The sequence below is a fragment of the Carlito syrichta genome, unplaced genomic scaffold (assembly GCF_000164805.1).
Source record: "Carlito syrichta isolate Samal-C Ts95f unplaced genomic scaffold, Tarsius_syrichta-2.0.1 Scaffold107891, whole genome shotgun sequence".
Taxonomy (NCBI): Eukaryota; Metazoa; Chordata; class Mammalia; order Primates; family Tarsiidae; genus Carlito; species Carlito syrichta.
In genome coordinates this window covers 260,928-284,310 of record NW_007051987.1, presented here as the reverse complement: position 1 = coordinate 284,310, position 23,383 = coordinate 260,928, and the positions used below count along the sequence as shown (strand labels likewise).

The following is a 23,383-nucleotide window of genomic DNA, read 5'->3' as shown; positions in this document are numbered from 1 at the left end:
GCTGCCCAGGCGGGTCTCGAACCCGCAGGCTCAGGCAATCCACTCACCTCAGCCTCCCAAAGGCGCGGGATTACAGGCTGAGCCACCGAGCCCGGCTTTAATTTATTTTTTATTTTTTATTTTTTTTTTATTTTTATTTTTATTTTTTGAGTTGGAGTCTCACTCTGTCGTCCAGACTGGAGTGCAGTGGCCGCTCCCGGCCACCGCAGCCTCGGCCTGCTGGGCTCCAGCGATCCTTCCGCCTCAGCCTTCCGAGTAGCCGGAATTACAGGCATGCGCCACCACATCCAGCTGATTTTTTGATTTATTGTAGAGATGAGGTCTCACTGCCCAGGCGGGTCTCGAACCCGCGGGCTCAGGCAATTCACTCACCTCAGCCTCCCAAAGGCGCGGGATTACAGGCTGAGCCACCGAGCCCGGCTATTTTTTATTTTTAATGTAAGATGTGGGATACAATTCAGGGTCAGGTATACAAACATGGATCATACAGGTACCCCTGTGAATGAGGTATGCCCCTCCCTGCCCTAGCAGTTTCCCTCAACTGCCAATCCCACCCCCACCAACAGTTTCCCATTACTGCCAATCGCTTTCTTACAGCATTATAATTGCTCAAGGTCCTTTCATGAGTGACAACATATGGAACTCTGTTCTTTGTTTCTGTGATAAATCACTGAGTATAATCGACTCCAAATCCACCCAGGTTGCTACAAAGTCCATGTATTTGTCATTCTTTATGGCTGCGTAATATTCCATTGTGTATATGTACCACATTTTTCGATGGGCAACATGGTTGGCTCCATGTTTTTGCTATTGTGAATAGAGCTGCAATAAACATCCGTGTGCAAGTATCTTCTTTGTAGAATAATTTGACTTCCTCCGGGTATATTCCCAATAGGGGAATTGCTGGGTCACATGGAAGGTCCATTTATAGTTCTTTCAGAAATCTCCAGACTGTTTTCCAGAGAGGTTGTACAAGTTTGCATTCCCACCAGCAGCGTAGAAGCGTTCCCCTTTCTCCACATCATCACCAGCATCTGTTGTTGTTTGTTTTATTAATGATGGCCACTCTTTCAGGGGTTAGGTGGCATCTCAGTGTGGTTTTGATTTGCATTTCTCTGATGATGAGTGAGGCTGAGCACTTTTTCATGTGTCTGAGAGCAGGTATTCTTTTATTCTTCATCTATGTATCCCCTTTAGAGTGACGGATCTGTTAGCTTTTGCTCAGAAAACCTCCCATGTCTTATAGATTAAAATCAGACATTTTTATTATTTCTCACCATTCTGTGGGTCATACGTACAATGCTTATGGTTTGGGTCAGCTTGACTGGGCTTGGATATAGACTAGGATGGTTTCACTTATGTCTGGAAGCTGGCAGGCTGGTTGATCTGGGGGCAGGGCTCAGCTGAGATGATTCCTCTATGCTCCATTTGGTGTCTCATCCTCCAGTAGCCTAGCCCAGGCTTCTTCATTTGGTGGTCTCAGCTCCACGGAGCAGCGAGTCCTAATACACAAGGCATCACCAAACCTCTGCTTTCATCACATCTACTAATGTCCCATGGGCCAAAGCAAGTTACAAGGCCAAGACCAGATTTAAGGGATGAAGATATTAAATCCATCTCTTGATAGAAGATGATGCAAAGTTACATTATCAAGAGGAATTTACGGCCTCTTTCTTTTTCTTTCGTTCTCTCCTCTCCTTTCCTCTTCTCTCCTTTTCTCTCTTCTCTCCTCTTGGTGTCAAACTCCTGGGCTCAAGTGCTCTTCCCACACCCACCTCAACTCCCAAAGTGCTGGGATTACAGGCGTGAGCCACCCCACGCGCCGTCTGTGGCCATCTTTGCAATCTTCTGCAAAAACCTTGCACTCTGCCTGGCTCTCAGTAGGTAATCAACAATGCACGCTGCAAGAACTAAGTGGAAAAGTTTATTTAAGCAATGTTCATGGTGACTCCCCTGCCCCCCCCCCCCCCACTGGTACATCTACTTCCATGCCTCTCCTGCTCATTATTGGGAAACTTTGAGCTGGGTCAAAACGTTATCCAACAGTTTGGAAAATCCGTTGCCCTTGACATAAGCACGGATAGCTCCTTTCTATCTGAGAGTCGCAGCTCACATTGGTCATCTTGGCCCTCTCGATTGCGACACTGGAGCTGTGCACACCTTGCCGGGTTGTGGATGACATCCCCACGCCTGGTGTTTGCTTTTGGAACACACCCAGAAAACGGGAAACCCTCTGTCAGCCAAAGCATGGAGGGGGGCGTCCTTAGCGTCTGCCAGTTGCTGCTACATGGGGCCCCCTGGTGGCTTCCTCTTGCATAGCACCACGTTAGGTGTGAAATTCACCATGTGAATTACCAAAATGTCAGACGGTTCTAGAGCCTTCCAAGGGAGCGCCCTCAACAGAGTGGAAAGTTAAAGATGGAAACAAAAGAGGATGAAAGATAACAAAAAATAAAAATTTACCACTTAGACCTTGTAGCTAGGGAGTCCTTTCTGACTTCACCACGACTTGGCCCAGAGAAAGGCAAAGGCCCGGCATAAAGATAACGCGTATAAAAGACCCATGTCGTTCAAAGTCAGGTGCTGGGGTGTAAGGGGCAGAGCCATTCTCACTGGATACAAATGGTGGAGTTGGAAAAGGGGCGAGAGGGTCCTGGCTCCAGCAGCTCCTCGAGAGCCTGGTAGGTCCCCACCACAAAGCCCACGAAGCCCAGGAGGCTGATCAGGGCGTCCTTGGCGATGGTGAGGGGATTCATGCCCTCTGAGTAGTAGGTGGTGATCTCCAGGAGGGGCGGGATGATGAGGGCCAGGGCGCTGCTGCTCACGGAGCCCACCAGGGCGAGGACCAGGTCCAGGCGGGGGATGAGGATGGCCAAGACGCCTGCGGGGAGAGGACAGGGGATAGGCAGAGAGGCCCGGAATTAGCCAACTTTTAGTTTGTTGTTAAAAATAATAAACCAGAGCCGGGCTCAGTGGCTCAGCCTGTAATCCCGCGCCTTTGGGAGGCTGAGGTGAGTGGATTGCCTGAGCCCACGGGTTCCAGACCCGCCTGGGCAGCGAGACCTCATCTCTACAATAAATCAAAAAATTAGCCGGGCGTGGTAGCGCGCGCCTGTAATTCCGGCTACTTGGAAGGCTGAGGCGGAAGGATCGCCGGAGCCCAGCAGGTCAAGGCTGCAGTGGCCGGGAGCGGCCACTGCACTCCAGTCTGGGCGACAGAGTGAGACTCCAACTCAAAAAAAAAAAAAATAATAATAATAATAAACCAGATGGGCATGGTAGCTCACGTCTATAATTTCAGCACTTTGGGAGGCCGGGGTGAGAGGACTGCATGAGTCCAGGGATTTAAGAGCAACCTAGGCGACATAGTGAGACTTAGTCTCTACAAAAAATATTAGCCAGGCATGGTGGTATGTGCCTGTAGTGTCAGCTACTTGGGAGGCTGAGAGGATTGCCTGAGCCCAGGAGGTTGAGGCTGTAATGAGTTGTGATCGTGCCACTGCACTCCTACCTGGGTGACAGATAAACAAATAAATAAATGCATAAATAAAATAATAAAATAAACCAGTTGTTTAGTAGAAATTCAGTTATCGAAAGTAAAAGTCGAAAGTCTTCTAATACTCTTAATCATACTCCCTAGAGACTACTATTAAAAATTCAACCAGGTGCGGTGGTACATTCCTGGAGTCCCAGCTACACTGGAGGCAGGGGCAAGAGGATCTCCCGAGCCCAGGAGTTCAAGGCCAGCCTGGGCAGCATAGAGAGACCCCATCTCAAACTGACAACAAAATTTTGTGTGTCTCTGTCCAGTTGTTTTTCAAATAAATAAACTCATAATTTGGGGAGAAAAAAATTTTCCTCCTTCATACTTGGGGCAAATTCCTTGCTCTCTGGAATCTCTAAGATTCTGAATGGGTCTCCAAGGTCAAATTGAGACTGAATGGGTCTCCAAGGTCAAATTACCTCAAAAGAAGAAAATCAGTGTCTACTAGACACTATGGACGGGTCTATACAGCGAGAATCAAGAATCCCTTCGGCCTGTCAGCCACTGGAGACCCATTAGCTGTTGCGGCCGGGAAGAACCCGCCTAGGTGTTGGAAACCCAGAAGTACAAGACTCAGAGACTGAAGCAGGCCCAAGCGACTGCTCAGGCTGAAATGGAACAGGGCCGCCTGCAGACGAGAAAGAGTTCAAGGCCCAGGAAGCTGCGCCCCTGGGGTCCCACGGCAGTTGCAGCGCGGAGAAGGAGACCCAGGAGAAGATGATTCACTCCCAGACCTGCTTCTGGCAGGATGGGCGTGAAACCTGGGTCACCTCTTGGCCTTTGTCTGTGATATCCCCAGAGCACCATGAAAATGACCACGTAGCAGAAGGAAGCAGAAGGTAGCAGAAGGAAGAGGCTCTTCCATGGGTGGGCACTTTGGATGTCCTCATGAAATACAAAGCTTAAAAAAAGCTCGAGTCTCATTCTTATGAAAGGCATTAAATTATTTCTGTGTATTATATAGCAGGTCTCTTCACTTTTTGGAGAGCAGTAAACCCAGCTTATTTGTACAGACTTAGAACTTAAAAGATTTCTGAACTTAAAAGATTTCTTCTTTGTATCTCATCTATCTTTCCTTCTTTCTTCTTCTTCTTCTTCTTTTTTTTTTGTTGGAGTCTTACTCTGTGACCCAGGCTGGAGTGCAGTGGCACAGTCATGGCCACCACAGCCTCAGCCTCCCGGGTTCAGATAATTCTTCTGTCTCAGCCTCCCAAGTAGCTGGGACTACAGGTGTGCAGTACCATGCCCAGCTAATTTTTTTTTTTTGAGTAGGAGTCTCACTCTGTCGCCCAAGCTGGAGTACAGTGGCATGCTCACGATCACCACAGCCTTGACCCGCTGGGCTCAGGCTGTCCTTCCGCTTCAGCCTTCCAAGTAGCTGGAACTACAGGCATGCGCTATCACGCCCGGCTAATTTTTCTTGATTTATTGTAGAGATGAGGGCTCACCAAGTTGCCTGGGCTGATCTTGAACCCAGGGGCTCAGGCAGTCCTCTCACCTTGGTCTCCCAAAGTGCTGGGATTATAGGCATGAGCCACCGCGCCAGGCTTCATTTTTTGATATATGGTAGAGATGATGCCTTGCCATGTTGCCCAGGCTGGTCTTGAACTCCTGGGCTCAGACAGTCCTCTTGCCTCATCCTCCCAAAGTGCTGGGATTACAGGCGTGAGCCACCTTGCCCAGTCTCATATTTCTTAGAAATTTAATGGGCATATGTTGTCTGTTTTCCTATGTTGTTTAGCTCAAGCAACATATAACTCAGTGTTGACTTTTTCTTTCTTAGATCTGGTTAAAAAAAAAAAAAGCAAAAAACCCCCACCATTCTTTGAAGAAAGAAAGGGATTAAATAATTTTCCCCCTAATGCTTTCTTAAAGATCAGGGACTTTATCTGTGAAAAAGTAATAAGTAGTTATTTGTAGCCTAGGTGAAGCAGCCCCCAGCCTTAAAGTAGTCCATTCCCACTAATGGTTAGAACAATCATAATTGTTTAGGCTGCTTTGAGTTTCTCTTCATCAAAATTACTAGATGATAGGTTTCAAGAACTTGTTGCATGCTGTTACTCGGTGAACTGATAATCATTTAAAAGTAAAGACTTTGTCATGCTAAAAAAAAAAATCTCCTAAATGTCCGACTCCAGATGAATAGATAAAGAAAATGTGATATGTTCATGCAGTGGAATAAAATTGTCTTAAAAAAAGAAGCTTCTTTAATGGCGATCAAAAAGCACCTTAGGGACACTGGGTCACCTTTGCTTTATATAGGAATCTTCAACAACTCCTTTGGCCTCTAGTAAAATACTTGTAGAAAGGGGTACTCCAGGTCCAGGGGCTGGGAAGGGGAGTTGCCAGGGAGGGAGGGCTGTGGGGGGAAGGGCTGGAAGGGGAGTGGGGCTGGCCTCAGCCAACAGGCAGGCACAGGACCGTCCAGGGACCAAGGAGTCCCACGGACTGCTGCTGATGTGGAATGTGACCCCAGGCTTGCCAAATCATTTGAACCCCCACCTCCCTCAAATTAGAAATCTGGATTTGTATGGGAGATTGTCCACATTTTAAACGTTGGTCCAAATCTGTACAACAATGTGAGGGTCAAACAATGCCTGTTGCCAGATTAGACTCCCAGGCTGCCCATTTTCAATGACTGCCCTGGTCATGAAGGCCACTGGCTCTGGATTTAGATGACTTGGGTTCCAATTCCACCTCTGACATTTACTGACCGGTATTTATTACTTGCTGCCTCGGTTTCCTTTTTTGTAAAGTACGGTTTGTCACAGTCCTACCTTATGAGAATTTTCATGAGGATGGAATAAAATACAGTGAAATGTGGTCTAGAAAGAGTGTAACACAGTGCCTATCGCATACTAGTGTTCAATACATATCAGTTTTCTCTCTCTCTCTCTCTCTTTCTCTCTCTCTTTCTTTCTTGTCTCACTCTGTAGCCCAGGCTGGAGTGCAGTGGTGCAGTCATAGCTTACTGCAGCCTCAAAGTGATCCTCCCGCCTCAGCTTCTCAAGTAGCTGGTACTACAGGCACACACCACCATGCCTGGCTAACTTATTTTTATTTTTTGTAGAGACAAGTTCTCACTATGTTGCCCAGGCTGGTCTGGAACTCCTGAGCTCAAGAAATCTTCCTGCCTTGGCCTCCCAAAGTGCTGGGATTATAGGTGTGAGCTGCTATACCCAGCCAACGTCAGTTCTTATTATGATTATTGTTCAATAAGCTGTGTCACTCCCGTAGTCCAGACACCGATAAATCTGTCTAGTTAGATACATGCAGGAATATGGTCGCCCCTGAGGCTTACATGAGTGAATACTTGTAAAGCTTCAGAACGGCCCCTTAAATACAGTAAGTGTTCAGTAAATGCAGGTTGTCAGGTCCATCCTCTCTCATCTGGCTGATCCCTGACAGATCCTGGGAAAAGATCAACAGGAACATTGTGTCTGCTTTTGACTCACATGTCAGGCAGACCATGGCGAGGCGGATGGACAGGTCCAGAAGTAGAGCCCAGCGTGGCGACACCTGGGAGATGGCGAGGGGGATGATGATTTCTGCAGGAACGTAGAACTGCAGGGCATAGGTGCACAGGATGCCGACGATGTAGAGGAGCTTGACAGACTGGTACAGCCTGCAAGACATACCAGGGCGCTGGCCTCCTCCGAACCTGAACTTCTGACCTGACACTCCCTGGGGCTTCTGTTTCCCCGTTTGAAAATTACAGAGAGGGGCCTTCTAAGAGCCAGGAGGGAGTCATACCAGAGCATACAGTGACAACAGAGTGAAACATTATGGAGTCAATGGAAACAGCTGAACAGGTCATCTCTAGACAAAGTAAAGAGAATTGAGGCATGTGCAATTAAGCTCATATTGACTAATGTAAGATAATGTTAATATATAATGATGTTTATATTGATAAACAAAGGCTGTTGCTGGGGAAACACTGTGAAAAGCACGAAACGAATGTATCATTTCATATATAAATCAATAGAGCTTTTGGAAAAAAAAAAAAAAGAATCTTGAACTTGGTTATATAAAGCACCCTCACAAACCACTGTCATTTGGTGTTCAACTTTAGATTTTAGGAAGGGGAGGCTCAGGGCTGATACAGATGACAAGTGGCTTAGACCACAAACCCTCAACTAAAGATTCTAGCCCTCTGTGATCTCTGTCAGTCCTTGGGAATTTTTCTCTGGACCCCCAAAACTCTTGGCACATAACGGATCCTTAGCAATTATTTCCAGTTGGCTGAGAGAGCTGTAGAATCCCAAATCCTTGGAGGAAGAGATAGTTTACAAACAGGGCTGTGTGGAGATTATGGGAGTTGAGGGTAGAATAAAAGGAGAAACAGGGTTACTTGTGAAACCAGCCTACTTTCCCCTTAGAACTGATTTTATGGGGTTTTTGATTAAACATAGAAATTAAGCCTCCCCATTTTAAAACTTACAACTTATATTTGCATTGTCTGAGCTCCTTCCTCAGGAGGCTGACCTGAAACTCACCCAATCATCACATCCAAACAGTGAGACCCAGGTCCCTCATTCACAACGATTGCTGCCTTACCCTTCCTTACTGCTGTTTTGCATTCATTTCTCCACCATATCAATCCCCCATTTCAACTGGCCTGGGAGACAGATTTGAGACTGATCTCTCAGTCCCCTGGCTGATGGCACCCAATTAAAAGTCTTCTTCCCTGGTAATACTCACTGTCTCAGTGATTGGCTTTCTGTGAGGCCAGCCACAAGGACGACCCTGGCATTTCGGTAATACCTGCAGGCCTCAAGCTAGGGGCAGAGTGTGAGTAAGACTTCAGGGGATGCTGAGTTCTAAGTTTTTTGTTTTTTGTTTTTAACCTGTTGAGGTATGACTACTTTCCTTCAGTTCACTAATGTGGTAGATGCACCTCTCATGTTTAATAAACGTGTGTGTGTGGTGTGTGTAAAACATTCTTTAAAAAGGCTCACTTCTCCAGGTCTGTAGTTCTTGTTCACATTAGTCCTGCTTGCTGCCTGCACATCTTCTTGCTCATTTCCATCTGTCCAAATCCCACCTTTTTTTGAAATTCCCCTCTTAAGCAGGTGCCATACATATGCCAGATGCTTTTAGACACTACCCAGCTTACTCCTCATGAAACTGTGGTTTATAGATGAGGAAACTGAGGCTCAGAGAGGTGGAGTAATAACTCATACACCACCAGGAGGTGGTACAAGTAAGTGTACCGAGGGTCCTGGTTTGAATGGAGCTGTCTTGTTGGACGAGTTTTCCCATTGTCCCCTTCTGATGTGCTTTCTTTCCTCGGAAATCCCCAAGGCCTGTTTGCTACTCTGTGGAGCTTCTCTTTCTGTTCTGTGGTTGAGTTTGTATACATACACTATCTATTCTTCCCTCGAGCTGGTGAAGGTAGTGAGGTCAATCTACTCATGTCATCCCTATTCACATGCCAGTGTGTCTAGCCTGACACCTGTTTAATACAGGCATGCAGTCAATGCTTGTTGAGTGGCATTGGTTTTCCTAGGAAAGCAGCCCCATTTAGGCTAACTAGACCTCCAAGTGACAGTCTGTTTAAAAAGACAGAGACGTCCTGTAGTTAATGACATGCCCCGGTGTGGAGAAAATGCTGCATAGTGCAATGTGGGTTCATGTGTTTATTTCAATGTGGTGCCATTGAGGTCTGTGTCAGCTAATTGTTACATGAATTGGGTATATTGGGACATACGATTTTTCAGATTCCAGTGGTCTCCCAAGTTGGCTTTTGCTTTATACGTCTTCATCCTAGCTACTCTGCCTTGGGGCTATGCACCACTGGCTTAGACAAACAGGACTTGGTCATGAGTCTTGGTAAATGTCATTGGAAATGTGACCACCCCAACTGCTGTCTCTGTCCCTTGCCCTCTCCCAGTGCCCCTCCCTTCTCTCCTGAGGTGGCCAAGGACTCTCACTTCTGTCCTCTCTACTTCAGTTATATCCCCCTTCACACTAAGAAGGCAAGACAACTCCATTTGGGAGGCTGTTGTTGAAGGAGAAGCTCCCTGGGCAGGGAATGTGGAAACCGTGGTTCTAATGGCCACTCTGCTTCTCCTTGTGGGAGGCTTTGTAGACTCAGTTTCCCAGCTGTGAAAGGGAAGAGGAAATGCCCTGCATATTTCTAACCATCCCGAGTGCCCACCACCCAAGGTTCCACAGAGGTACCAGCAGTTGGGCAGGTTGAGGGTTATGCTGGCCTTGATGTCATCTCCAAACCGCAGATAGCCCAGAGCCCCAATGCCAATGTACAGTGAGGTGACAATGGACATTCCCAAATACAGGATGGCTGGGAAGCGGCGGGCATCCTTCATCTTGTTTTCCAGGGGCAGCACCTAAAGAAATATCATAGAGTAAGGAGAGAGGAGGAGAAAGAACAACGTGAACATAGAGGAAAAAGGCATCCCACTTCTGGGTGTCTACCCAAAGAATGGTAGCACATCAAAGAGATATTTGTACACGCATACTCATAGCAGCATTCTTCACAACAGCCAAGAGGTGGAAGCAACCCAAATGTCCACCAAAATGGATAAGCCGAGGGTGGTGTATCCAGGCAATGGAATAGTATTCAGCCTTAAAAAAGAAGGAAATTCTGACACGTGTTACGTCATGGATGAACCCTGAGAACATTATATTAAGTGAAATAATCCAACCACAAAACAACAGATACCTTATGATTCTGCTTATATGAGTCAGATTCATGAGCAGGGATAAGTAGGAGGAAGGATTGGGGAGTTACTGTTTTGTAAGGTGACAGTATTTCCGTTTTGCAGTGTTAAGAGTTCTGCAGATGAGAGGTAGTGATGGTTGTGCAACAATGCGAATATACTTTATAAGGTGAACTGTACACTTAAATGTGGTTAAAATGGTATTTATGTTAGGTGTATTTCACCATAACTAAATTTAAAAGTTGGGAAAGAATAAGAGGGGAGGAAATGGGAGGGGATGGGAGGAAACCGAAGGAAAGGAAAAAAAAAAGGAAGGCTTGAAGTCACAAGATGAACATGGACCGTTAAGAGCCAGAAGGGCCCCTCGGGTTTTCTAGGCCATCTCAACACCCTGGACTGCCAGACCTGGCCAGCAGATACATTCTGCTTAGACAGCATGGTCTCTGAGACAATTGCATTTGAGTGCCTTTAGGTGCAACATTTTTTTTCCATCCACTTCTCCCCCGCCCACTGACTTACACCAGGTTGTCCAAAGGCATTTGAGTTCAAGACTCCCAGTTTTGTATACTCCTATCAGGGGACAGTGAGGAGGCTGAGACATCAGATATACAGGGGGTTGGGTACCTGGGATTACAGCTCTCCAGTTCCCCAGCACTGCATTTTCCTGCACCCCTTGTTCGCAGAATTCTTCTTCCCCCACGTGCATACTTGGCTCTAAGAGAATCCAAGTCGAGGCCACCTCTCCCCATCCACTGACTTTTTCCCAGCCTTTCCAAGGCATTTAAGACTCCTAATTCTAGTGCACCCCCCACCCCACCACCTGCAAGGTGGGCCTGGTGAATGGGAGAAGAATGCCTCTTGTCTGTTGGGCATCTGAAGGTCATGTCTATCTTTAGAACCAACCCTCCCACCTCTCATTCCCCAATTTCCTCCTTGGGTTGTTCACGAAACCACCCAACCTTCTCCTGCTCCTTGTTCAAGCTGTATACTAAGCACACTTTACACACACCATTTAGCCGGTCTGTGCCTCAGTTTCCTTATCCAAAAATAGGGACAAAAGTAAAAGTTACCTGTTGGAATTTTGTAGAGAATTACATGAGCACTGTAACGGCATAGTTAGGGCTTAGTAATTGTTGGCTGTTCTTATTTTTCAATACTGTGAAGACCAGAACTCTACACAGCTGGTATTTGTATAATTCTTAATGAAGTAACGTGGCCCAAGTCAGAGAGCCTGAAAGGGGCAGGTGTCTTCCAAAGTCCAAGTCCTTGCTTCTACCCAGTGTTGCCCGTACTTCTGTAGCAATGGGTATGTTTATTATTAAATAGGGACTTGGCATCTTTTCCCTTGTTTTGTTAAATATTTTTGGTCCTGGATGCACATTCTCGGTTCTCCCAACTCTTTCCCTCCTCAGGCAATTGGAAGATGCTTGAGGGCAGTGTCATGTTGGGTCATGACTGTGACTTTCCACTTTCTTTAAGTGCTCAGGAAATTGTCTGAAGATTATGCGGGGATTATGAGTTCTCACATCCTGCAATGCGTTTTTGCTGGATATTTTCCAGGTCAAAAATGATCTTTTCAGAAGGCCAGATCAGACTAAGTAGCTGGTGTCCTTTCTCTTTCTTTTACCACAGTCAAAGACATAAGTGACTGGTGACATAGAGTGGTAAGGTTCCTGAACTGGGGGTCAGGTGGACTGGATCTCAGTCACATCTGCGCTGTTCCTAGCTGGTGACCTAGCCCAAGTTCCTTTCCCTCTCTGAGGCTTAGGTTCCTCTTCTGTAAAACTGGAGACTGGGCTGGAAGATATCTAAAGATAATTTCAACTCTGATACTAATTATCACTAGCCCACAGTGGACATTCAAGAAATACTTAATGAACAAATATTATCATCAGTTTATAGTTGAGGAATTAGGGTTCAGAGAGTACTCATTGTCAAACAAGATTCTAAGGATGGGGGTGGTGGCTTATGCCTGAAGCCCAGTACTTTGGGAGGCCGAGGCGAGAGGATTGCCAGAGCCCAGGAGTTCAAGACCAGCCTGGGCAACTTGGTGAGCCCTCATCTCTACAATAAATCAAAAGAATTAGTTGGGTGTGGTGGTGCACGCCTGTAGTTCCAGCTACTTGGAAGGTTGAGGTGGAAGGATCACCTGAGCCCAGCAGGTCGAGGCTGTGGTGGCAGTGAGCGTACCACTGCACTCCAGCCTGGGTGACAGAGTGAAACTCTGACTCAGAAAACAAAAACAAACAAACAAAACCAATTTTCAGCACATTCTGCCTCCAAAGTCATTTGCTCAACCACTGCATTCTGCCTTTTTCCATAACTGCTCCAAATTCTAAAAACAAAGTGCTTCTAGTTCCATCTAGATGAAGTTAGCCCACTCCACTATATCTTTTTCACTGATTACACTTAAAAATCCTGAACAGAATATATATGTAAGGCAACCATGCATGGATTCTGAATAGTAAATAGTAGCAGGTGGATTGTGCAGGGAAATCAAAACTCCCCAAAATTGCCATCATGGTGGCGAGTTTCCTGGCTTTTTTCCCTCCATATGTTCCAGTTTAAACTCAAAGGAAGCCTCAATCCTAGAACTATGCAATGTTCTATACAGATAGAAAAAAACTCCAAGAGAAATCTTCTCTTCTTGGCTAGAAGACATAGAACAGGGGACCCCATGAGATAGAGAGGATGGAGAGAATCTCCACTTTTCTGTTTCTTTGTTTTTTCTCCAGGCCATGACCCCATGGCAGGTCCCAGTCACAAAGCAGTATGTGGGTGTATTAATGACTATGATGGTCACCCAGGCACCTAAAAATCTGAGACAAAATCCTTCTCTGAGCAGAAGGACTGGGAATGTGGGCTTTGGGAGTCTGACGAGCGTGGAGCATCAGAACTGTTTGCATAGTACTTGGGCCCCAGTGCAAAATGAAAATGCAGGGCCCTTTGGTTAAAGACGGTGCAAGCAGAGTGTTAAAACAAATATGAGATCCTTCTGAAGGTGGGACCTATGCAGCTGCATGGGTTGCATGCTCATGAAACTGGCCCTGGAAAGAATCACTATTGTGTTTTTCACTCAGTGCTCAACCCTAGAGGCAGACCTGGTCACAGGAAGTGCAGGACAGTGTAGGGGAGGCTAAAGCCCTGGTTTTCTAGCCAGAAGATAAGCAAAGGAGCCACTGGGAGCTGGCAAGTGTGCAGGACAACAGAGAAGAGGAAACTAAGGAAAGCAATCTTCTAAAGTCCGTGGATAAAGTCCTGGGCACAGCCCTGAGCTGTATATGTGTAGAACTAATGGGAAACATCAAAGCAAAGCCTTTGATAACTGAACTATCGTGTAGATTCCATTGACAGACTGCTCACTGGGTGGCACTCAGGCAGGGTACAGCCAAATATCACTTCAAGGGCTTTGGAAACTAGTTGGATCATGAAACCAAATCCCACAGACAGTGAACCAGGACTTGTGATCTGAATCTAACCAGGTTGACAATTTGCTAAACCCCAAATTAACATTTTCAAGATGATGGTAACAGACTCCAGAGTCTCATAAAATGATTTTCAAAATATGTAGGATACAGTCTAAAATTATTCAATATATAAAAACCAGAAAAATCTCAAGGAAAAGGCAAAATAGGTCAGTCTTAAGATGACTAAAATATTAGAACTAGCAGACAAAGATATTAAAGCAGCTTTTATAACCATGCTTCATAAACTAAGGGAGAACACTGTTGAAATAAATGGACAAATATAAATTCTCAGCAAAATAGAAGCAATATAAAATAACCAAATGTAAATTTTAGAATGAAAAATAAAACAATTTTTTAACACTTTACTGGAGGACCTGATAGCAGAATGTAGATAATAGAACATAGAGTTAGTAAAGTTGCAAACAGAGCAACAGGAATGATCTAATCTGAGCAGCAAAGAGAAAAAAAGACTAAAAAAAAATGAACAGAGCAGCCAGGCTCGGTGGCTCAGCCTGTAATCCTGCACCTTTGGGAGGCTGAGGTGAGTGGATTGCCTGAGCCTGCGGGTTCGAGACCCGCCTGGGCAGCGAGACCTCATCTCTACAATAAATAAAAAAATCAGCCGAGCGTGGTAGCGCATGCCTGTAATTCCGGCTACTTGGAAGGCTGAGGCGGAAGGATCGCCGGAGCCCAGCAGGTCGAGGCTGCGGTGGCCGGGAGCGGCCACTGCACTCCAGTCTGGGCGACAGAGTGAGACTCCAACTCAAAAAAAAAAAAAAAAAGAGAAAGAAAAGAAAAAAATGAACAGAGCCTCAGAAACCTGTGAAATATATAGCTGACTCTTGAACAACACAGGTTTGAGCTGCACGATCCACTTATATGTGGATTTTTTTCAACCAGACACAGATTGAAAATATAGTATTCATAGAATGTGAAACCCATATATATGGCATGATGACTTCATATATATGAGTTCTGCAGGGCCTATGGCAGGACTTGAGTATGTGCGAATTTGGGATACTGAGGGACAACTGTTTTACCAGTAGTCTAACATTCAAGTTATTGAAATCTCAAAAGGAGAAGGGAAAGAGATTGGTGCAAAAAAAAATTTTTTTTTTGAAAAAAAAATGGCTGAAAATGTTTCAAATTAGGTAAAACACATACATTTATAAATTCAAGAAATGAAATGAATCCCGGACAGGACAAACTCAAAGAAACTATATACAATATAATATACTGGTACAATAGAGTATATTGTATATTAGATACAATATAATATACTGGTAATAACAAAGACTTAAGAAAAAATAATGAAAGCAGTCAGAGAAGAACAATATGTAATACACGGGAACAATGATCCAAACAACTGCAAAATTTTCATCAGAAACACAAGGAAGTGATGGAACAAAAAAGAACTGTCCACCCAGAATTCTGTATTGTGCAAAAATATCCCTTAGGAATAAAGGCAAAATAAAGACAATCTCAGATAAAGAAAATGAGAATTTGTCACTGGCAGTCCTGCTCTAAAATAAGTGCTAATGAGCATTCTTCGATGTTGAAGGAAATGATACCTGAGGGAAACGAAATCTCAGGAGTGAAGAAAGAACAACAGAAATGGTAAATATCTGGGTATGATTTTGCTCCTAGTAAGTTTATTGCAAAGACTATGTATGACTAATCTTTTTTTTTTTTTCTGAGCCAAGGTCTTACTCAGTCACCCAGGCTGTAGTGCAGCGGCACGATCATAGCTCACTAAAGTCTCGACCTCCTGGGCTCAAGCGATCCTCCCACCTTAGCCTCCTGAGTAGCTGGGACCACAGGCACACGCCACTGTGCTAGGCTGATTTTTTGATGTTTTGTAGAGACAAGGTCTCACTATGTTGTTGCCCAGGCTGGTGTCAAATGCCTGGACTCAAGCAATCCTCCCACCTCAGCCTCCCAAAGTGCTGAGATTACAGGTGTGAGCCACAGCACCCAGATGTGTATGAGTATTGAAAGCAAAAATGATAACATTATCTGCTGGTATTTTAATGTGTTTAGATACATATGGCAATACAACCTAAAGGGGAGAAAGCAAAGAGTCATATAGTAAAATTTTGACAGTTTACTTGCAATGGCAAAATATTAACTTAAAGTAAACTGAAAAGTTATAGAAATATATTATAATCCTCAGAACAACCACTAAGAGTATATAAAACAAGATATAGACAAAAAAGTAAATATACAAATTAAAGTGAAATACTATAAAACTATAATAAGCAAAACTGTGGTATGGACATAAGGACAGGCATATGGATCAATGAGCTAGAACTGAGAGTCCAGAAATAAATTTATGTATCTATGGCCAATTGGTTATTGACAAGGTTGTCAAAACTATTCAATAAGAATAGTTTTTTCAACAAATTGTCCTGAGACAATTACATAAGTACATATAAAAACATGAAGTTTGACCCTTACCTCATACCATATACAAAAATTAACTCAAAATAAATAAAATAGCTAAATGTAAGAGCTAAAACCATAAAACTTTTAGAAGAAAACACTGGGGTAAATCTTCATGACCGTAGAGTTGGCAATGGATTCTTAGATATAACACCAAAAGCACAAGCAACAACAACAACAAAAATAGATAAATTGGACATCATCAAAATTAAAAACTTTTATGCATCAAAGGATGCTATCAAGAACGCGAGACAACAACACACGGAATAGGAGAAAATATTTTCACATCATTTATCATATAAATAAATTTTACAACTCAACAACAACAGCGACCCAATTAAAATAGGCAAAAGGCTGGGTACAGTGGCCCTCAGCGCTTTGGGAGGCCAAGGTGGGAGGATTGCTTGAGGCCAGGGGTTCAAGACCAACCTGGGCAACATAGAGTCACTCAAAAGAAAAAACAGTAGAGGCAGAGAATGGAAGGTGGTTGCCAGGACTTAGTGGTGGGAGAAGTTAGCAAAAAGGAACAGCATGAAGGAGTCTTTTGTTGTCAGAGCATCGTTATTAATTTATCGTGGTGCATCTATGACTCTGTGTATTTCTCAAAACTTACAGGAATGTACAGCAAAACAAGTGATTCTTGACTAGGTAAACTTGAGTAAAATTTTAAAATATAGATAGACCTGGCGCTGTGGCTCAGCCTGTAATCCCAGCACTTTGGAGGCCGAGATGAGAGACTGCCTGAGCCCACAGGTTCGAGACAGGCCTGGGCAACTTGGTAATACCTTGTCTCTACAGTAAATAACAAAAAACTAGCCAGGCGTGGTGGTGTGCATCTGCAGTTCCAGTTATTCAGAAGGCTGAGGTGAAAAGATTGCCAAGTTCAGCAGGTCGAGGCTGCGGCGGCCGTGAACATGCACTGCACTCTAGCCTGGGCGACAAGAGTGAGACTCCAACTCAAAACAACAACAACAACAACAACATATATATACAGCACTACCCTTCCTCAAGTGTGGAAGCAGAAACAATATGATAATCTACTGTAAATATACACTACTTTCCAGTTTAAAGTTCCTTTATGTTTAATCATCTCCTTTAGTTTTAAATTATCTTATTTTAATCTTCATCTTAAAAGATTAGGAAATTCATGTTGACAGGAGGATAAACGTTTAAAATAAAACTGTCTCCTGACTGTGTCTCTGTTGTAATCTGCTTTTCTCCTCTAGTGAGTAACCACAGGAGTAACCAAGTGAGGCCAGAGGTTACTTTCTCCCACATGAATTTTCTGGCCGGCCTAATATAGTGGTCAAGTGGGACACAGACCCGGAGCTCATAGCTCCTTTCCAGGAGGCCACTCATAGCGCCAGGGAAAGGCCACCCTGACTCAAATCTTACCACACCGATGCTTTCAAATGAAAAAATGGCTGTCCCAAAGAAGAGAGGGTAGGTCTTCCAGCTTGCTCCCAGTGGCAACCGGCTGGGGTCTGGGATTCCCTGCGGGAGAGAAAATGCAGAGAGAGAATCACCCTCAAAGCACATTTGAACTCCTTTAAGAGAGAAGTACTCTGAGAGGAGACTTGCATTTTTAAGAAATTGAATATCAAGTAGTTTGGAAAACCCCAAAGGGTAGTAGGTCACAATCAGAGTTGATTTTAACACTGTACAACACACAAGAGCCAGAGGATAGAAGCACTGAGGTGTCATCAAAGTACTGAAGGATCAATAGCTCATGAGGGCATGTGGTTTTTAAAAACCTCATGAAGAAAATCAAAGCTCTCACACACAAAACTCATGCCGGCCTCAAGTGCCCAAGAGCACCTTTGAATGAACAGTGGCCGTGGGTGTTGGAAATGGCCCTGATGGTAGTCATGGCAGTCTTCTAGGAAGCCCAAAGTAATTTCTTCTTTAACGACGTGTAAATTGACGGAGATAATAGTGTGTGGAGTAAGTGTCTTATCTACCCTGTGACCCAGAATGTGCAAATAATTACAGAACCATTTTTCTAGTTGGGCAACCTCTGGAATAGTCCAAAATTGAATCAGAGGTATGGCTGTCACTAGGAAACTCAATTTTGTAAAATTCATCCATGCCTCCCAAGGGATATAGGACTGATCTGTGGTTACTCTAACATATTTGGTTAAGTTCTTATTTTTATTAAATTTCATGGTCAATATAACTTTTTTTTTGATTTCTCAAAGAGACAAACATAGAAAGTTATTGGTATCCCAAAGGGCTTCTAGGGTTTACATGTCTAACATAGCATTGTCCATCATAAAAGAAAAATTGGAAAGAATAAGAAATTAGGAAATGAAGGGGAAATCGATATCCATAATTCAACCTCAAAGACATTTGTAACTCACATCATATCAGATTTGCTTGTGGTTTTGGGGGCTCTCTATTTATACCTCTATGACTAAATATTATTATTTTTTCTCTTGTCTTCCCTACAGCTAACTTTGGGTGCCTGGAATCATAGCCTCTAGATAATTCAATAGGTTTTATCTGTGATACAGAGCCTGTTTTTCATCTGTCTTTTGCTGCTAATAAGAATGGTCTATTGTTCACCAATCGAGGTGTTTTCTTTGCAAAGTATATTTTTTAAAAGTCAGAATTTGACATAAAAATAGGTGTTTGGAGAAATAAAACGAACGAGGCGATATCCAGAACACTGAGATGGCCCTGAGTCATCTTTGTGGAAGAAATATGCCACATGAGGTGGGTGTGAGGCCAGAGTGAGGAACACTTGCCCACCTTCGAGGCTGGCCCAGGCGACTAAAGCTCGGTCTGCCATTCAGACAAAGGCCCTGCCTACCTGAGGATCAGGGGTGGTGTGCCTCACCTGGACGATGTACTGGGTGATGATGACCAGGCTGACCAGCATGCTGATGTTGGCCAACATGGAGAAGGTGGTCAGGATCCTGAGGTTCCGGATGAAAACCAGCAGCACCAGGACCGGCAGGAAGGCAAGCATGTAGAGCCGCGAGTCCATGGTGGGCGTCAGAGTCACCGTCTCGTTGGAGTGGCAGTTGTGGGTTGTGCTGTTGACGGCTTCCACCACCTGAAGAAGGAATGGGAACAGCAAGAGGAGGCGAAGCTGGATCTTCTGACCACATGGTTGGTTGGCTCAGTGTCTTGCCCGGAATCAAACTCCCTCACAGAGTTGAAGGCCTTGTGGTGCCAAGTGTCATGGGGAGTTAAAGTGTATTTAGAACCTGGGCAACAGAGAAAGACCCTGTCTGTAAAATGAATGAATGAATGAGTAAATAAGTAAATAAAAATATACATAAGTATAATACAAAATAAGTAACTGAATGTGTAGTGGCTATTTGTTGGTGTTTGGCAACCCGGCATCTCTTCCCTCTGACAGCGATTATTTCTGGTGAATTCTCTCTCTCTCCTGAATGCAGCCTGAGAGGAGGGTAAGTCACATTCGTAGGGCAGAGCTAAAGGAGCAGCCTTGGACTCAAGCGAGGGCATTCCGAATCTCTTCCAGGAATGTGAGCCTAAATCAGAAGCACAGTGGCACAAGGACAGAAATGGGGCAGGGTGAGGCTGATTCTGGCAGTGGGGCCAGAGGATACTGCTCGTGGAGCTCTGTTATCTGTATCCGCTTGGCTACTCTGGTGTCTGTACTTACCTGAGACCCATTTTCAAATTTTTTCATGGTAGCTGATATGTTTCCCCTAAACTTATTTTCTGCTTAAATTTTCTCCAGAATCTATTTCTTTTGTTTATAACCCCAAAACCCCATCAGTTATTGTTTCTTAGTTAACTTGCTGTTTTTTTAGTTGGCATTTTGAATGATAAGATTCTTCCTTGTCTGGATTGGACCACTCATTGCAGAACATTTAGTATTCTGGACCCCATCCAGCAAAAGCCATTAGCGTCCCTCAGTCACTGTGATACACAAGAAACACCCCCCGCCTCCACACAGTCAGACGTGGGTGAATGTTCCCACCCTCCATTTAAAGTCAGCATGACCTAACTGATAGTTTCTATTTGTTTGTTTGTTTTGTTTTGTTTTGAGTTGAGGTCTTACTCTGTCACCCAGGCTGGAGTGCAGTGGTGTGATCACAGCTCACTGCAGCCTTGATCTCCTGGACTAAAATAATCCTTCCACCTCAGGATCCTGAGTATCTAGGACTACAGGTGTGTGCCACCATGCCTGGCTTATTTTTTAATTTTTTGCAGACAAGAGGTCTCACTATGTTGCCCAGGCAGCTCTCAAACTCCTGGGCTCAAGCAAGTCACCTGCCTCAGCTTCCCAAAGTGTTGGGATTACAAGTGTGCACCACCATGTCAGGCTGTAACTGACACATATTTCTTGTGTAATCAATGGAACCCACTGCCAAATAGTGAGAAATGTGAGCTAAGCAGGAATAAGGTGTAAAAGGATTGAGAATGACTCGATACCCGTGGACAGCTAGGGTAGCATTTTGGAATATATTCATCTATGTACTTTCTATTCAGTATCATGAGTGACATGTATTATGTACAAGACTATAATCATAACATACACTCTTTTATTTTGAAATTTCTTTTTCACTTAACAATGTATACAATGAATTGTTAGTCTTGTTTTTTTCTACTTCCTCACTACAGCAGGAAAATACCTGAAACATTAGCCAGGAACGAAGGTCTCCATAAATGGGCCCTATCCAACCTTCAAGGCTCTTCCAACCTTCAAGGCTCTTCCTCTCCCATGGCCTACCCTTTCTTCTACAACCAACCTTCTCCTAGCCAGTCAAGCAGTTCCTACCTCCAGGTTTTCTCCCATCCCTTTCCCCACCTTGGCTCAAGCCACTTTTCCTCCAAGCTGCCCTTCAATACCCAGCTCAAATGCAACCCGGGAGGAAGTCTTCCCTGCTCCAGTGATCGCTGCCATGGAGTTCGCAGGTAAGTACCCGCCCTTGTCTACAATGTGTCGTTAGTGACATCCTGACCTGGCACCAAAATATCGCATTGATATTTAACTTTTAGGCTTTAGAACACACCCACTTAGCCTGTAAACTCCTTGAGACAGTGCTTGTCTTGATGATAAATGCAGATGCTAAATAAATGCAGATGATAGCAATAGGTCTACAGATATCAGATTGCTTTCTGAAGAGCAATCTGGCAACATGTGTTAAGAGCCTTCAAAACAAACTCTTTGACCCAGTAATTTTATTTTAAGAAACATATATTAAGGAAATAGAGGGGTGCACAAAGACTTGTGTGCCACCACACCAGATTGCGGTAGAAAAACAAAGGGAAACAAAGCAAATATCCAGTGATAGAAGATAAATTAAGTTATGGTCAATATGCGTGATGGAGTATTATAAAACTATTAAAATTTACGGCCAGCCTGGGCAACTTGGTGAGACCTCATCTCTACAATAAACAAAAAATAATCTGGGTGTGGTAGCACACACTTGTAGTTCCAGTTACTTGGAAGGCTGAGGTGGAAGGATCACTTGAGCCCAGCAGGTCAAGGCTGTGGTGGCCATGAGCGTGCCACTGCATTTCAGTTTGGGCAATAGAGTGAGACTCTGACTCAAAAAAAAAACAAAAAACAAACAACTATCAAAAATTACATTATAGGCCAGGCATGGGCTCATGCCTGGGAGCAATTTGGGAGGCTGAGGTAGGAGAATCACTTGAGGCCAGGAGTTTGAGACCAGCCTGTGCAACAGAGTGAGACTCCATCTCTACAAAAACAAAAAATAGCCAGGTGTGGTGGTGTATACCTGTAGTCCCACCTACTCAGGAGATCAAGGTGAAAGGATCCCTTGAGCCCAGGAGGTCAAGGCTGCAGTGAGCTATGATCATGCCATTGTACTATAGTCTGAATGACAGAATGACAACTTGTCTCAAAATAAATCAGTAAATAAGTATCAAAATTACATCACAAAATGTAAGAACATTACAAAGTGCTACAGTTATTCTATAAACTATACCCATGAATAGTTTTTTTCGTTTTGTTTTTTTTTGAGTTGGAGCCTCACTCTGTTGCCCAGACTGGAATGCAGTAGCATGCTCCGGCCACCGCAGCCTCAACCTGCTGGGCTCTGGCGATCCTTCTGCCTCAGCCTTCCAAGTAGCTGGAACTACAGGGGCGCGCTACCATGCCTGGCTAATTTTTGATTTATTGTAGAGATGTCTTGCCAAATTGCCCAGGCGGGTCTCGAAGCCGCGGGCTCAGGCAATCCACTCACCTCAGCCTCCCAAAGGCGCGAGATTACAGGCTAAGCCACCGAGCCCGGCTCCATGAATAGTTGAGTTATGAATTATTTTATTTTGTTTTGTTTGAGGAAGAAGTATAATATAATGTTTAAGAACTTGAGCTCTGGAGTCAGAAGGCCTGGGTTCTTAACCTCAACTTTGTGGCCTTATATATATTATGAGTTTATAACCTTAGTTTTCTCATCTGCAAAATGGGAATCACCGCAATACCTACACTGACAAGGTCATGGAGACAATTAAATAGGGAAAGTATGTAAAGTACTCAGCACTGTTCTCGACATATAACAGATGCTAACTCTGAATGCTTATTATTTTTTTCTAACTTTTTTACATTTTTGAATTTCTAATGAATATTCTAAGTAGAAAAAGAGTCCTTAAGATAATTTTTACTCCTAAGCTTCTTGATTGAGGATGGCCTCCATTATTACCAGGAGGAAGGTTTCCCTGCTCCAGTGATACTATTTTGCTCAAATTGCTATGATTTGCTACAATATAACTTCTAGGTTAGATCTGCCAGATGTCCTAGGAACAAGTTAATTTAGAGATCAAGCAGCTAAATGTAGATAAAAATGGCACAAGGAAGATGAGGTAGCCTTCCGGAGCCCAGCAGGTCGAGGCTGCAGTGGCTGGGAGCGGCCACTGCACTCCAGTCTGGGCGACAGAGTGAGACTCCAACTCAAAAAAAAAAAAAAAAAAGATCCATATCAAATGTGGTAAATATACACAGTGGAATTTTATGCAGTCATAAAGAAGGACAAACGTATGGACTTTGCAGCAACTTGGATGGATTTGGAGTTGATCATACTCAGTGATCTATCACAGAAATAAAGAACAGAGTATCATATGTTCTCACTAATAAACGAACCTTGAACAATTCTCATAATACTATAAGAAAGGGATTGGCAGTTGAGGGAAACTGCCAGGGGAGGAGGGGTGGGATTGGCAGTTTAGGGAAATTGCCAGGGGAGGGAGGAGCACACCTCATCAACAAAGGTACCTGCATAATGAACATTTGTATACCTAAC

The 23,383-nt window shown here is 44.1% G+C and overlaps 1 protein-coding gene across 1 annotated transcript in view; it reads right to left on the bottom strand.

Moving 5' to 3' along the window:
• Positions 1-2,609: 2,609 nt before the first annotated feature.
• Positions 2,610-23,383, bottom strand: part of SLC36A2 (solute carrier family 36 member 2) — a 30,736-nt gene continuing 9,962 nt past the window's right edge. The window contains exons 6-10 of the mRNA XM_008067783.1: positions 18,976-19,194; positions 17,532-17,630; positions 9,728-9,894; positions 7,000-7,169; positions 2,610-2,881 (exon numbers count right to left, since the gene is read on the bottom strand). Coding sequence (XP_008065974.1) covers positions 2,610-2,881; positions 7,000-7,169; positions 9,728-9,894; positions 17,532-17,630; positions 18,976-19,194 — 927 coding nt within the window. The remainder of the gene's footprint in view (positions 2,882-6,999; positions 7,170-9,727; positions 9,895-17,531; positions 17,631-18,975; positions 19,195-23,383) is intronic.